Source organism: Cucumis melo, chromosome 5 (assembly GCF_025177605.1).
Source record: "Cucumis melo cultivar AY chromosome 5, USDA_Cmelo_AY_1.0, whole genome shotgun sequence".
Taxonomy (NCBI): domain Eukaryota; kingdom Viridiplantae; phylum Streptophyta; class Magnoliopsida; order Cucurbitales; family Cucurbitaceae; genus Cucumis; species Cucumis melo.
Genome location: NC_066861.1, coordinates 28,161,850 through 28,177,531, shown reverse-complemented (window position 1 = coordinate 28,177,531; position 15,682 = coordinate 28,161,850). Strand labels below are relative to the sequence as shown.

The 15,682-nt window shown below is 35.6% G+C and overlaps 3 protein-coding genes across 5 annotated transcripts; 1 reads left to right on the top strand and 2 right to left on the bottom strand.

Annotated features, from left to right (window-relative positions):
* Positions 1–851: 851 nt before the first annotated feature.
* Positions 852–6,171, top strand: LOC103496197 (uncharacterized). 3 transcript variants are annotated; one of them, XR_539109.3, is made up of 10 exons: positions 852–1,349; positions 1,877–2,143; positions 2,513–2,639; positions 2,917–2,978; positions 3,065–3,295; positions 3,889–4,010; positions 4,448–4,586; positions 4,774–4,977; positions 5,187–5,328; positions 5,937–6,171. XR_539109.3 is itself a non-coding variant. In XM_017045541.2 (9 exons), exons 1-8 carry the CDS (start codon positions 957–959, stop codon positions 4,933–4,935), a joined length of 1,503 nt encoding a protein of 500 aa, XP_016901030.1. In that variant the 5' UTR covers positions 858–956; the 3' UTR covers positions 4,936–4,977; positions 5,937–6,171. The 3 variants fall into 3 exon arrangements, 1 of the variants encoding a protein (XP_016901030.1); XR_007821002.1 differs by having other exon boundaries at positions 858–1,349; positions 5,191–5,328; XM_017045541.2 differs by lacking the exon at positions 5,187–5,328 and having other exon boundaries at positions 858–1,349.
* Positions 6,172–6,412: 241 nt separating this feature from the next.
* Positions 6,413–7,619, bottom strand: LOC103496189 (histone H1-like). Its single transcript, XM_008457952.3, has 2 exons — positions 7,320–7,619; positions 6,413–7,225 (listed from the first exon to the last, which is right to left on the bottom strand). Exons 1-2 carry the CDS (start codon positions 7,503–7,505, stop codon positions 6,614–6,616), a joined length of 798 nt encoding a protein of 265 aa, XP_008456174.1. The 5' UTR covers positions 7,506–7,619; the 3' UTR covers positions 6,413–6,613.
* A 1,614-nt stretch (positions 7,620–9,233) lies between these two features.
* LOC103496176 (receptor-like protein kinase ANXUR2) lies at positions 9,234–12,408 on the bottom strand. The gene has a single exon (XM_008457933.3). The coding sequence runs from the start codon at positions 12,083–12,085 to the stop codon at positions 9,518–9,520; it is 2,568 nt and encodes an 855-aa protein (XP_008456155.1). The 5' UTR covers positions 12,086–12,408; the 3' UTR covers positions 9,234–9,517.
* Positions 12,409–15,682: the final 3,274 nt, after the last annotated feature.

The window sequence follows — 15,682 nt, the reverse complement described above, 5'->3', positions numbered from 1 at the left end:
CTGTGTTGGCTTTTGTTTTACATATAATCAACTAAAATGATATATCGTATAATTAAATAAAAGGTGATAAATGTGAAACGATAACATTTTAGTAAACAAAAGAAAGTTTAGAACAAACTTTTTGAAAGAGATCTCAATGTTTACTCTTCCACTTGGGATCACGTGGCGAGACATAGAAGCTTAATCGAGTGCTTGGGAGCAAGAGGTGGAATTGTGAAGTTGTAAAGCTGTGAAATTCCTACTTCACAACTTTACTTTCTCTGATGCTCTAACTTTTTTAGTCGAACACATTTGAAGTGTAACGTTTTTATCAATTCAAAAGGTTTTAATTCATGTGTAACATAAATGTATTATTTAAAAAATTGTGTAGTAGTATAGAAATTAGACACATTTCTTTTAAATACGCATTAAGCACGTTAATTTCATGCATGTCTGTCCATATTTGACTCTAATTGTTTGTCACAGATGGCATGACTAAATACTAAACTAAGAAAGTTAAAAGTTTATAAAGTTCATTTTTATCTATCTATTTATAAAATAATTATTTTGGTCTCTATCTTTTAAGAAGAATCGCTCAACTACTATCCTACTTATATTATTAATCGAAAAATTAAGGTTTTATTTTCAATTTCTTTAACAAAAAATTATTTTCAAATATAGCAAAATAGACTCTAATAGATCAAAATATACTATTATATATATATGTCTATAAACATAGTCTATAGCTTCTATCGTAAATAGGTTATGATATTTTGTTATATTCGTAAATGTTTTTAGATTTTTTTTTTTAATTTTCTTTTGTTTAATTTTTTTTATATAAAAAAAAATCCATTTTGAAGTTTGAAGGAACCAATGGATATCTAACGAACAGAACAAAATGGCGCGCAAGAGAGTGGAGAAGAGGATTAATTGAAAGCTTTGTTCTTCTCTCATCCACTGTTTTCTCTACAAAAATCATGTCTTCCTTCTTCACCCCTTTCATTTCCTCTTCCCTCATTCTTCAACCCCTCAAAATTTCTAAACTTACGATCTTCTCCTCGAAACCCTACAGCAACAGGAATTTCACTCCGGTTCTAGCATCCGATTCTCAACCTAAACCTAATTCTAGACTCAATTCCAGAAAACCCACCATGGATGGCAACAAACCCACCTCCAAATTTCGAAGAAAATCATCGTACGGTACCTCTAGGAGGTCGATTCTGAAGAAAACTTTCAATCAGGAGCAAGTTACTTTCACTTCTGCTCTCTCCGATGACCCCCTTATAGCCATTATTGGCGGCGGCATGGCGGGAATCATGTGTGCTCTGAGTTTGGAGAAAAGGGGTGTTCGTTCCACCGTCTTTGACACGGTTGGTTATTACGTGCCTGTTATTTCATATTTGAATTTTTCTTTAGTTTTGGCTCATTCTATATACGTGACATATGTTTCATGTTGGGAAACATCTTTGAATTGGGTTAGGAAAAAAAGGACTATTTCAGTCCATGTACTTCCATTAGGATTTAGTTCATATTACCTTTGAATTGGTGACAATTTAATCATGTTTAGTCCATATTGTGAAAATGTTGTTAAGATTTTATTTTAATGAGATTTCTTATGAGTAGATCGATCAACAAGGAGATGCCAAATGCTTTTATAAACTACAAATATTAAATTTTTAAATAAAGCGAGAATAGCTCAATTGTCAACCCATATGATGTTAATCAGGTCTATGGTTCGAATGTCTTGCTCTTATTCACCTGATTTAAAGGCTTTTTAGTGCCTAGTGAATGGATTTGTATGCACCTTGTGAACTCCCTTTTATGTTGGTTGATATTTATTTTTTTTATTCTTAGTTAATCTAGGAGGGGGCATTTCAAATTTTAATTTTTGTTGCAGGGTATACATGGGTTGGGAGGAAGAATGGGGACTAGAAGTCTTGGACCTGAACCCCTAATGTTTGATCATGCGGCTCAATTCTTTACAGTGACGGATAACCAGTTTGCTCAGTTGGTCGATGGTTGGTTGGCTGCAGGTCTAGTTAAAGAGTGGAAGGGGACTGTTGGAGAGCTTGAATTGGGTGGTCGATTTGTTCCAATGTCTTCCTGTCCAAGGTATATTGGTACAAATGGTATGCGGCCACTTGCTGACTCATTGCTATCTCAGGTGATTGAAATGTAGATCTTCAACAAGAGCATTTAAGAAGTGCACTAAAGTATAAGGAAGAAATAAGCAACAAACCAGCCGCTGCCTTGTTTAGTAGCAAAGATTTATGCTTACAACATGTTTAAACTTTGATCATAGTTGAATGAACGATGGAATCTATATGGACATAATATTTAGTAATCCTGATTGCATGAATGAAACTATTGATTATTGATGGCTAAGTTTGTAATGAGCTCTAGTTTACTATTAATCCCTGAAGAAAAGAAAAAAAAGGAATACTATGCTGTGGTATGGTATTCTACACTCTTTAGATATAGCTTTTGCCCTTGATTTCCTCTGACTTTTCTACTATTTGACTTTTGTTGCTAGACTTCTCTGATTAATGTGATCCGCCCTTGCTGGATAAGTAAGCTGGAGCCATTTAATGGAATGTGGCACTTAAGTGAGAACGGGAAACCTTGTGGGCATTTTGATGCTATTGTAATCGCACACAATGGCAAGTTGATGGTTCTTTCTTTCCTTCTAGAGCTTGAAGACTCCATATGTTGTTGACTTTTGACAGTTGCTAGGTGGTTTCATTCTATGAGTTAGTGTTGACTACCAAAACACATTATTTCTGAAGCAAGAGGTTTAAATTCCATTCGCATGATATCATTATGGTTCAGCTGCAATATATATTAATTTTTATTTTTCGGTTTTGTCATAATGCTTATCATAAATTTTTCTGTTAGAATGATTTAGATTTTGAAATGTTGAATTGGTTATGCTGGCAGGTAAATGTGCTAATCGGCTTCTTTCAACATCTGGCTTACCTCTGATTGCTAGACAAATGAAGGTGAAAATTTTGATAATTTTTCCAGCTTGTTTAACAATAAGTATTTACATGCTCCTTAATTGATTCTGTCTATTCTGTGTTTGTAGAGGTTAGAATTGAGTTCTATATGGGCCCTCCTTGCTGCATTTGAGGACCCTCTTCCTTTCCCAGATACTGCACAAACATTTCCATTTGAAGGAGCTTTTGTAAAAGGGGTTGATTCCATCTCATGGATGGCAAACAATAACAAAAAAATTCTAAACTTTCAGAAAGATGGACCCCACTGTTGGACCTTTCTCAGTACTGCTGCATATGGGAAACAGAACAAGGTTCCACAGGTTGGTTTTCCACCTTGTATTAGGCTTGCCAACTTTTGCACTTTGCCTACACTCTTATCAAATATTCAAATGCCTTTTTTTTTTCTTTTTAATTATTACAATAACTCTAATAACATTGTCATGGTTATGATCATCAGTGGATTTGTATTTTGGGGGCTCCAGCTAGAAACTGGAGGAGCATGCACTATTTTTTAAAACGACCACTAGAAATGAAAAGAAAGAGTTCCTTTAATTCCATTTTTAATATCAGTTATGGGGAAAAAATCAATTAGTAAGACTATGAGCTTTCATTAAAGGAAAGAATGCTCCACCAATGCGAAAATAGTATGGAAACAAGTAATAGGAGCGAAATGAACGGCTTTCTTGGCCATCTTTTCATTCTTGCTTGTGCATTGTATAAAAAATTCTGACTATTTGTAATCAATTTGTCGCTGCCTGTTCATTTTATTGTGTTTACTTATAATAGTATCACTATGTATGACACCTTTGAGTCGACATTTGATATTTGTTTGTTCATAGCGTATTTTGAATTAATTTACATCAACTTTTTTGTTAAAGTACTGATGGATATATCAACTATGATGTTCCGTTAGGAGAATATCCCAACTTCTACTGCTGAGAAAGTGAAGAAAAATATGCTAGAGGGTGTCGAAGCTGCCCTGGGATTGTCCAAAGGGTCACTGCCAAAACCCTTTTACACCCGAGTTCAGCTATGGTAATAAACCAAAACATAATTCACATGAATTTGAACTAAACTTAAGTTCAGCACATTTGAACCATCTTTCTTGATCGTTTGAAACTTTATATATTTATAACGCACATTGCAAATTGCATATCCTTGGTGTAATTCCTATTCTTGAAGTTTCATTAAATGAAGCATCATAACCTCTAAACAAATGTCCCTTTCTTTTTACCTCCTACACTAAAGAAACCTCTCAAAAGCTGAGATCAATAGGTGAACACGAAACTAACAACAAAGTAACTCCCAAAATATCAAGAAAATGAAGTTGCAAAGATTCAATATAGGATCTCTTGCCCTAATATTTGATTTAGGAAAAGAATGCTCAACTCAAAAGCTTGAATGTATGGACGACAGAATGTTTAATATGGTATAGATATTTCTTGACTTCCTTAATAACATTCTCTATACAGGGGTGCAGCACTGCCTACAAATTCACCAGGTATTCCATGCATCTTTGATCCTCATGGAAGAGCTGGTATCTGTGGTGATTGGCTACTAGGCTCAAATATAGAATCAGCAGCCCTAAGTGGGATAGCTCTTGGAAATCATGTAAGCTTGTTGAGTTTTCTTTATTTGTACTCTTGTTTCTAATTTATCGATGACAAGCATACCACTCAATATTCAGTAGTTAGAAGGGTAGTTTCATATTTGCTATGTGTGAATAAATGTAATGGCAGTCAGATCGCCCTGGATTTTTGTAGCATTATATTTTACCGAAAATGAAATGTTATTGTAGATTGCAGATTACTTCAAAAGTGGCAGCGAACATTCCGAAGAATTTGCAGTTGGTTTACATAAGGAGTTTCAGCCCATTCAAGGACATGATATTGGGCAATTTCCTGGTTTGGGAACTGAAAAGCAGGCAGAAAGTACACTTGCATTCCAGCTTGCTACTTGAATTTGTCTTTGCTAGATGCATGAAGCAGAAATTATAATTCAGGTATGTATACTTCCGAGAAGTCTAGAAATTGTTAAATTGTTTGAAACATAAAATCTTAGGTAACTAGAAATTGTTAAATTGTTTGAAACATAAACCTGGCGAAAATACCTTGAATGATGATTTACATGAAATTCATTCGAAACATAAGCTATCTTTTCTTTTTCGTCTTTTTTTCTTTTTGGCAATGGCGTTGATGATGCTTATTGCAGGAAGATTGGGATGAACATGTCATTTCTATCAATATTTTGGAGAAACTCGAAATAGTAAGACTCACAGAGCAGAGGTGACTTGACTACTTTGATCAAACCTGTAGCAAGGACTCATCTCTGATTTGTCACAGACAAATCAACAGTATGTCTCTCTTTCCAAGAATTTCGAGTTCTCAAACATATAAAATATGGAAATAAAGTATGGTAGGCGATATAAACTTGAAGAGGATTAAGATATTGAAAGTAGTGAGCCTGTCGAACAACTCCAAGGACTTGACTGATGTGGTTTTCTTTGTTGACGATGTCAAGTCTTTGGCTCAAAACCATCAACAGAGTTTATTCGCTCATTCCTATTGACAGTATAATGGCTCGACATAACCTCTTGCACACAAAGATCTATAGAAACTGCATTTTAATGTTGATCATACCCTTACTTGGCCTCTAAACTTTCAAACATTTTATTGTAGTCATCGTAAATCCTTTTGTATTTTAGTAAGTAAAATTACACATCCTAATGTAATTCCATTTTCTTCCTCTACTTCATTAACAAGATGCATAATAAGCAGACAAGTAAGCTTTTGAAGTTTATAAAAACGGAGTAAAATAAAATTTATGAAAGCACATTCCAACTTTCTATTTTGTTCAAATTTGGAACACCTCTTTGAAAAGAGATTGTCACAAGAGAATGATGAACAATGTTTTCTCCAATGAAGCTTTTAACTTTGTCTGTTTACATGACTTTTTATGCAGAGTTCGAACTCACGGGGTGTGTGTTTGAAGATTCAAGCTCATGAAAATGGAAATGGAATTCTTCTTTAGGGAATAACCACAAAAAGATGTGTGTGTGTGTTACTATCTACATCATGGTTGCCTAAAGTTGTTAGACATTGGAATGAATATACACTTCTTCTTGTAACACTATTATTCTTCTGTGTAATTTTTGAATTTAAATCAAAAGAATAAAAATAATACTCTTAAATTCTAATGATTTACCTAAATAAATTATTATTAATTATTGAATATTAATATAAAAAACTCACCGAAATCCCCAAAATTAATATATAATTAAAAGTTTAATAGAAGTTCCGCAAAAGTAGCCACGTCGGCACGACGTGGATTTGAAACCGCGTGCAATGCACGTGAACGGTTCCGATTATGAATTTTGCGTTTTATGTACATAAAATCCGCCATTGAAGCAAAACTTGAAAAGCTTTGACGATTCGACAGAAACAAAGAGATGATCACTCATTTCATTCAAAGAAAAAGACCATTGAATTTACCAAACTAACATTTGATAAAAATATTGTATAACAACGAACGGTTGCATCTCATATCATATCCCCTAATTTACATTGCTACGTACTATTGATAAGTACCAGAGAAAAAGAAAACCCTAGAAATTAATCAAAAACCCCTAAGCACATAATTCATTTCTTGACTTTCCTTGCCTGGACTTTCCTCGCCGGCGACTTTACCGTCTTTGGCTTCTTCGCTGCTACCTTCTTCGCTTTTGCCGCCGGTGCAGCTCTCTTTCCTGGCGACGTTCGCGACAGTGTTTTCGCTACTTTCGTAGCCTTGGCTCCCGCTTTAGGTTTCGGAGCAACCTTCTTAACCTTCTCAGCTGCCTTCGTCTTGGCGGCGGTTTTTGGTTTTGCGACGGTCTTGGATTTAGTGACTGTCTTCGGCTTCGGCTTCGCTACAGCTTTCGGCTTCGATTTTGCAGCAGTTTTGGCTTTCGGTTTGGCAACGGCGGGTTTCTTGATGCTTGCTACTGCTTTGAGCTTTGAGCTTACAGGCTTCTTGGTGGCGACTGGTGCTGCTGCTGCGGCTTTCGCTTGAATAGAACGAGCCGATGGAAGCTTATAGGAGTTCTTTACCTTAACGAGTTTATCAGCGGCGACTAGTTTCTTGAGATGAACGAGCAAAAGCTTCCTGAAATTGGAAGGCAATTGTTTGTGTTTCTCTTCGGTGAACTTCGTAATGGCGTACTGACTCGAGCCGGTTCTCTCCTTCAGAGAAACGATCGCTTCGCTAATCATCTAGCGAAACAATTTCAAAATTCGATCAGAACACAACGTAAAAACTCAATCAGAATAACCATAAACAATCGAAACAAAGATCAATCATTCATACCTGAAGGAACGGAGGGTGAGTCGGAGAAGATCTAGCCTTCTTCGCACCAGATGGTTTCTTGGCCTTCGATGCTTTGGATGCCGCAGCTTTCTTGGACTTCGAATCGTTCTCAGCTGGCTGGGCCACCGCTGCATCTGCGGCAGCGGGAGCGTCGGATGAGACAACGGGATCGGCGGCGGAAGACATTATTGGAAGAACGGAATCGATTAGAAACGGGGGAGAGGAAATGGTTTTAGAGAGAGAAAATTCGATGAGGAGAGAGACGGTTGCGAGCGGTTTATATAATCAAACGAAATCATGCTACTGCGATCTGATTGGTCGAAATGCTTTTGACGCGGATCGAGATCCTCGTGAAAGTTTAAATTTCGGCCGTTAGATCTTGGATTTATCCACGGTGGGCATTCAAAGTAGGGGTTGAGAACCGATATGGATTGGCATGTTGAATATGGAGATTGGGAGTTTCTTTTATGTGTTTTTCATTTCAATTCTTAAGGCCATAACTTGTTTAATGCTTAATGAAATTTAGTGATCTTTGAAATGATTTTGTAGCTTAGAATCTAAGCTTTCAAATGACTGTAATTTCAAATTGTTTGGTATCCATTATCAAAAGTAATTGAGTATCGAGTCAATGTTGGTTGAAATTAGGGTTTTTTTAACATGCGTGTGATTATTGGTTGATTTGACTACAAAATTAAAATTTAATTGTCTAATTTTTTGTTTCACTGGCTTGGGTAACTTATAGATGGTTCTATTACTCTAACAATTGTTGATTTTTTTTACCATTGAAAGCAAAAATGTAAACCAAAACACCAACAAAGTTGAACACCTCAATAGTGAATAGTTTTCTGTAAATGACGAATCATAGTAACTATAGATAAAAATGTCCTTAGGAATTAAAATTATGATTGTTTTCTTTCACTACTTTTCTCCTAGGGCGATATCAAATGAAAAAGAATAAATTAAACTTTGCTCTCTAAGCTTGTATAACGAGTGTATCAACCTTCGATGCATTGAATCATAGACGTTACCAAAAACTCTTTCAAAGTATAATTGGCTTAGATTTATTTCAAATCAACCACGCCTATGTTCGGGTTTTTTTTTTCTAATTTTCAAATTATTTGAAAAATATACATTATCAAATACCTAACTAGTAGTGTGGTAGGGTTGAATCATTTATCCAATTTGCTACACATGTATCAGAAGTACCATAAAGCCTATTAGATTTTGTGCATAAATTTGAATCATTATCGTTAGATCAAGCCAAAACATAGTTGTTAAGACAAATATTTTGAGGAGACAACATCGAGACCATGAAGATCATATGCAAACCACAAGAAAACGCATTACTAGTTACATAGCATTTAGATGTCACTCTAACTCGACGCTATCGTGTAAGTGTTCTAAGATCAAAGATGGACATTTGACACTATTAGTGATAGTTCGAGAGTTGGAGGCTCGAATTTGGGTAGAACCATTGTATTTTCAAAACTATACTAATAGTGTGTCAATTGTTAGATTATTCCACTAGCCTAGCAATACATTATCTAAGTACCCACTTCACTGTGAAGCAAACAATGATTAAACAATGGTTCTTTGATTCAAAGTTTGCAAGCTAAAACAAGAATGTTTAAAAGTTCAAGAACAAGAAAATAATTATGAAAGTGTTGATAACAATATCAATCTACATATTTAGAACTTGAATTTGCCCATATTTACTTTATTTCTCTAACCTTACAAAATCACATATAGAAAGAATACCATTACAAGATTGATAAACACGGACTCTGATTCACAAAAAGGAAAACCATTTAAGAGAAATGAAAATTGGAATGGAAAAAGAAAAACTAACAACTTGACATATTTCCTAAAAGATAGTATATGCATATTAATTGTACTTTGCAAAGAGCTAAAGTGTAGTGTAAATATAACTTTATCATAAGGAATAGGCAGCAGGTTGAACTTGAATCTGATCAAGTTTGTTCTGTGTAAAGTACAAATTGCAATGCATATACTGTCCAATAAAAAACAATCAGAAAGACCCAATAACTAATACCAACATAAATACAACAACACTCCCTGAAGTTTGACAAAATAGCAGTGGTTCAACATGCTTGAACTCCCATGGTTTTTGTTTGTTCACTGGTTAGGCCCCCTTGTTGAGGGAGACACATGAACAATGTCGAAGAGGTTTCCGTGCATTATCGGCCTGTCGGATGGACAAGTTGAGAGAAGATTGCAGTACTGTTTTGTTCATTAGATTGAAGTAAGTCTTGCTCATTTCCAAGGCTGAGGTTGTTGTAATGTGCAGCCATCTCTTGGCTTCTCTGGGTATCTTCCTCATGTACCCTCGATCTATGACTTGAACCACCATCGGCACTTTCCTGAAGTTGGAGAGCAAATTCAAGGTTCCATAACACATCGCCCATAGACGGTCTCTCGGCACCATGGTCATCTAGGCATTTCTCAGCGGCATCTGCAAACTTCTTCAAGCTGTCAGGGGTGATTTTCCCTTTAAGATGAGGGTCGATGAGATCCTCAAGAAATCCTTTCCGTTTGCAATGCAACGCCCAATCTGCAAGGCTTACCTGTTCCTTCGGCAGGTTTGGATTCAAAGCAGGCCTTGCACATAATACTTCAAAAAGGACAACTCCAAATGAATAGACATCAGATTTTTCAGTTAGTTGTTGCCTTCTGAAGTACTCCGGATCTAAGTAGCCAAAGCTACCCTTAACTACCGTGCTAACATGACCATTAGCCATGTTCGGACCAGTTTTCGAGAGTCCGAAATCAGAGACCTTTGCAACCCAGTTTTCATCCAAGAGAATGTTGGTAGTTTTAACATCTCTATGAATGATGGTGTATTGTGCTCCTGTGTGAAGGTAATGAAGTCCCCTAGCTGCTCCAATACAAATCTCCAACCTTTGCTTCCATGAGAGACGAGTTTTGTTGTTGGTCTTATACAAATGTTCCCTCAAAGTTCCCAAACCCATGTAATCGTAAATTAAACACATCTCATTCTCTTCATCACAAAAACCAATCAAGGACACCAAATGTTTGTGCCTTAGCTTTGAAAGCAAATCGATTTCCGTAAGGAACTCGTGAACTCCTTGTTCTGATGATGGGTTTGACCTCTTAATAGCAACTTTTGTCCCTCCATCAATCACTCCCTTGTACACCTTCCCAAATCCTCCAACCCCAATCACATTAGATTCACTAAAGTTCTTGGTAGCATGTAAAATCTCGGAAAGCGAGAAATGTCGAGCCAAACCTTGAGCCAAATTACTGGCCGTACTCTTACCAGACACTGTTGATTTGCTCCCACTCGAATGTGAGTTCCCATAGATTGGTAGCCAACTAGTTGTGTGTGAATCATTCCCTGGCACTCTATTCTTCCTTTGGTACACTGCAAAGCAAAGTGCAACCACAACAAAAGCAGCAGCGCCCCCTGCAGCCCCACCAATCACTTCAGCATTATTGCCCTTTGTTTCAAAATTCCTCTCTGCTTCAGCCTCAACCTTCACCCTAAAGGCTGAGGGTTGAGGATTCTTCCCTGCCAAGTTCTTCCCTGAATCGAGCTTGAAGATTTCGACCCCATTCAACATAGCATCTGCAAATTCGGGTGCATCCGACATCCTAGGATGCATTGCCAGCCAAATCTGCTGCATTGTTGGCGCTTCGCTAGAAAACACAACATAATCCCTAAATTTGGGAACCCCCCTAGCACCCGACCAAGCTATCACATCGATCCCATTCACATCCGCAGTTTGATTGTTGATGAACACATCAAACACCACCTGATTTGGCCTACTCAAAGACACATCACAAAAATGCAACCTCACAAGATACATAAACCCTGGATCAATATTAGGAAACAACCATGTCAAATTGTAATTAGCATTCACATCCTTAGATGTTCCCATTGATCTCAATGTCCTGTAAATGTCCACAGGTCCAATATACTTTGGCATATCTTTATAATCAATCACCAACCTCTTTGAAGCTTCCATCACAACACCCTCAGAAGCACCAAAAAGATAAGGATAATCATCATACCATGCTCTACTCAAACCAGAATCGTTTGCTGGAGAAATGTAGCTCCCTCCGACGTTCAATCTCGCTATTGTTTGCATACTCGACCCCGTTACATCCATGGTTTGCTCCCTTGCACCTACCATTATAGCTTCCCCAAAGATCTCCGGCATTTGAATCAATTCAATCCCATTAACAAAAGCAAACCCAGAAACAGGTGTGAAAGTCAGATTCAAAGATTCAGATTCTGTAGCTGCGAGTGTAAATTCACGAACAATGTAAGCCTGAGTGAAGGCTTGACAAGTCATATGAGCACTAAAATTCTTCACAAGAGTCAAATCGTTCGCAGCGACGGTGAAATAAGAATTCATAGAATCATGAGGTCCGTATGTGGAAGGGTAAAAATGAAGTCGAAGCCAATAACGATTACCAGGTTTGATCGGGAATTTATACGCCGTCACGGCGGTGAAAACCCGAGCTTCCATATACGGAACCTGAGAAGTCATGGATGGATCTTGAAATCCAGCCGGTACGGCTAGGGTGTTTTTGGGGTCGAGGAATTTAGAATCAGAAATCCATTTTCGGCCATTTTCATCAGTGGCGTCCTCATTAGAACCACAGCGTAACAACAATGGCGGATCTGGAGGTGGAGCAAGAACAGAGGCAGAATAAACGCCATTAAAAATCCCTAGCAAGACGAAGAAAAGAGATAACATCACATTGGTATTGGCATTCATGTGGGTATTATGTGTTTTGGCGTACAGGAAAGGGGAAAAGAAAAAAAAAAAGAAAAAAAAAAAACAGAGGAGGAAGAGAAGAAAGGAAAATGGGTGATGATGAAAATGGAGGAAAGCCCTGTTTTCCTGCACGCCAGAGGAAAATAATGGCCAATGGGTTGGCTACTTTAGGTTTTGTCTTTAGGAATCATAGCCTAAACCATCTCTAATCAACAACGGAGGAGGTGCTTTAATGGTATAAGAGAGATTTTTGGGTCGAAAGGAGACTTCAAGCTATGAGGTTGTTTAAGATTACTTGTTCCACCGTACATTTCTAACTGAAAATGCAAACAAAATTTAGCTATTTTTAGGATTTTGAAAGAAAATTTCACAGTTTGTGGTAAAGGGGTTTTTCTTTTTCTTTTTTTTGATTTGTGTTTTGTGATTAAATATGAGAAAGAATGTAAGGAGAAGTTGAAAAGACTTCACTGGTTCATCTTCTTCCATCGTCGTCTTCACCCTTCTCTCTAATCCAGTTTTTTTCTCTCTCTAAATCACGTGGATTTAAAAGAACCGTAATTTGAATTACGTAATTTATATATATATATCGATTTTTCCCTCTCTTTTTTCTCTTTAAAAAAAAATAATTTTTCTTAAAAATAATATTTAGATTTTTAATTTTTAGTTATCGAAGTTAACTAAATTCGAGTTAGCTCAATGACATTTGTCATTTTTATTTGTTATAATTTTTTGAATCAAAAAAATTATCTTTGTTATTTAACCAATTTTCACTTAATTTAAAATTTTAAGATTCATCGAGAATACATTTGTTACTTTTAAAATGAAGAGACCGATATAAATATAGAGAATGAGGTTTCAATTATTCAAAACTGAACAAAAATAGACAATATTTTTTTTACTTTGGAGTTGATTTTCATTATAAGTCTATTGGGATAATTAGAATTGATGTATAGATTTGTTTTCAAATGAAGTATTAAACGAAAGTTTAAGAGGGTTGTAATTGAAGTAGAAAAAATTAGGGGCGAAGTAATAGATGGTTAGAATAGTTTCCCGAGGGAAAGTGTTAAATTTTGGAGGTATAAGTGATATGAACATTCCAAGGCTAAATTGGTTAAAGACTATCTATTTCTGTTTTTAGTTATACACTCTAATTTTATCTAATAATTTAATGGTTAAGACATCTATATCACTTCTCACGTGTGTTGGGTTTATGATATGTTAGAAAGTTAGAAAAGAAAATGTCTTAACCATTAAATTATATAGTCTTATGTATGTCATAAATAGGATAAATTCGAATTTGAGTCCGATCATTATTTATGGAAATGTATTTTTAGATAAAAAAAAAAGATATGGAAAACTATCTTGTCTTATATCTCTCCCCCTCCTCCTCTTTTTCTGTTCTCGTCCACTCCACCACTTCCTCTTCACATTCTTTTTAGGAGGAGCTTATAGGTCTTATTAATAGTACCAAAAATTTGTTAACTAGTTTTGTTTTACGTTCTTATTTGACTATTTTATAGGTTTTCAGCAATTTGTTTACGTTCTTATTTGGTTATTTTATAAGTTTTGAGCAATTTAAGGTATAATTCATTGTTGATGTAGATTTAAAGCTTAATTGTGCATATACAGAGTCAAGTGGCATCAATCGAGACAAATGAGTGATCAAAAGAAGCTTATGCCTTGCAGCATTGCATTACCCCACAATGCAATGCACGGTGCTGTAAATCAGTAGGGGTTAGAATTTGCGAAAGCCATATAGGCCGTAACGTTCCTAATATTTTCCACTAGCAAGCTTCTGTCAGTACCACGACGCCTGCATCAATTTTATAAAAGGGTTATCTGTCGCTAAGTTTGAACCATCTTTGATTCCAACCTACTTTTGTTAGTTTTCTCCCAATTTTTGGAGCTTCTCTAGTTGGTTTATGTCTTTTAAATATTACTCATCATTCAACGTGTGGATGAGAGGCTATAAGATACTTGTTTCTAGTTTAGGTCTCTGGAATTTCTTCCTTATTTCATTGTAATTGTGAAGATTGAATTTAACTCTGTTGTACCAAGTTTTAATTATATTATTCAATGAAACTTGGTTATACTTTCGACAGAGGGGAGTGTATGACTTTCGTTTTCAATTAAATATATGATTCGTGAATTTCATCGTAAGTTTGAATTAGAAGCAATAGGTTTAGTTAGCTTTGTATTCTATTTAGATCTATTTGGACAAACATTGTTCCAACCGACTTATAATTGAGTGAATGTTCAATTAAACGCTTGGAAATTGGTCATTCCACCTAAGGATCTCTAAAAACTTAATGCAATTAGGAAAATTCAATTATGCATTTTTGTCATCTTGTTGAATTAGAATAATTAGAAATTTGAGACAATTTAATTAGCTTATGTTATAAAGTTAGTTAGGTGAAACGATACATAAGTTAATTAACGAGGATTCATTGAACAAATACTTTGAATAGGGAAAATTTCGTTTCGACCCAAGCTAAATCTTCTTAATATTGAATTCCTCAAATTTGCTTTGCAATTCACTACTTCTTGCAATTCAAAGCAATCAATCCCCGATTACTCAAACTTGCCACTAGAACTAGCTCTTGGTGTGTCAATTAACTATGTACTCCTTCTGCTTACTGTATGTTACATCAACATGATTTTTTAGATAATGTGAAACTCAACGACATTGCCATGGATTTCCTAATGTTAATGAAAACAAGTTGACAATGTGAACAAGTATAATTCGATACTTGCACAGTAATAGAATATAGCCATTTTTTTATGCTCACTCGCATTTACTCTTTTTTAAGTTGTATAGTATAGTGAAAAACTTAAGTATTAAGAAAGACAACTTCTTTGGCATAAAAAATGATTTAAGGTTTATTAAAATACTATGATCATCAAAGTCACAAGATCTTGTTACTTTGGCTGAATGGTTAGGGCTTATGCTTGCTAAGTACGTGAGGTTTCCCTCTAAGATTTTGAATCTCTCAGGTTAAGATTTTTTTTTCTCGTTTTATGTTCATTTTTCAAACCAAGTTGGAATTTTGAGCTAAACAAAAACTGAGCCAAGTCCATTCTTAGACGAAGTCCAAGTTGTGGGGCGTAAAAACAAATAGGCTCAAGTCCATGTATAGATAGGGAGTTATCCCTTGATTCGAGGAGATTAAATGAACCAAAGACCATCGATTTGTTGAAGCTCTCATATTTTGAAGACCTTAACTCTCAAGCTATCAAGTTTCGAAGATTGTAGTTCCTAAAGCTCGTAAACTCTAAAAACTAAAGATATAAAGTTCTCAGACTCACATGAACATCTTTTGTTCTTTTAAAGATCTAACACTAAATATCAAATGACTCTCTTCAAATTTTGAAATCAAACTCCCAAGACGACCTAGAATATAAGTAATAAACTCTAAAAAAGCTAAGAGAATTCAAAAAGTATAACATCAATCTTGATAAAAAAGCTGCAAAGCTATCAAGACAAAAACCAAATAAAGATAAATGACTCAAATATTTGAGATTATATTCAACTAATTTTATCGAATTAAATTTTTTCGAAAATATTGTTGAGCACCAACTCAATTCATAAGATTTCTT

Bases quoted from the DNA above. Each gene is read 5' to 3' on its own strand.
- LOC103496176 (XM_008457933.3), bottom strand. From the start codon at position 12,085: ATGAATGCCAATACCAATGTGATGTTATCTCTTTTCTTCGTCTTGCTA.
- LOC103496197 (XM_017045541.2), top strand. From the start codon at position 957: ATGTCTTCCTTCTTCACCCCTTTCATTTCCTCTTCCCTCATTCTTCAA. The intron at 2,144-2,512 runs GTGATTGAAATG...TTTTGTTGCTAG, and splicing joins CTGACTCATTGCTATCTCAG to ACTTCTCTGATTAATGTGAT. The intron at 4,011-4,447 runs GTAATAAACCAA...TTCTCTATACAG, and splicing joins TACACCCGAGTTCAGCTATG to GGGTGCAGCACTGCCTACAA.
- LOC103496189 (XM_008457952.3), bottom strand. From the start codon at position 7,505: ATGTCTTCCGCCGCCGATCCCGTTGTCTCATCCGACGCTCCCGCTGCC. The intron at 7,226-7,319 runs GTATGAATGATT...TTGTTTCGCTAG, and splicing joins CTCACCCTCCGTTCCTTCAG to ATGATTAGCGAAGCGATCGT.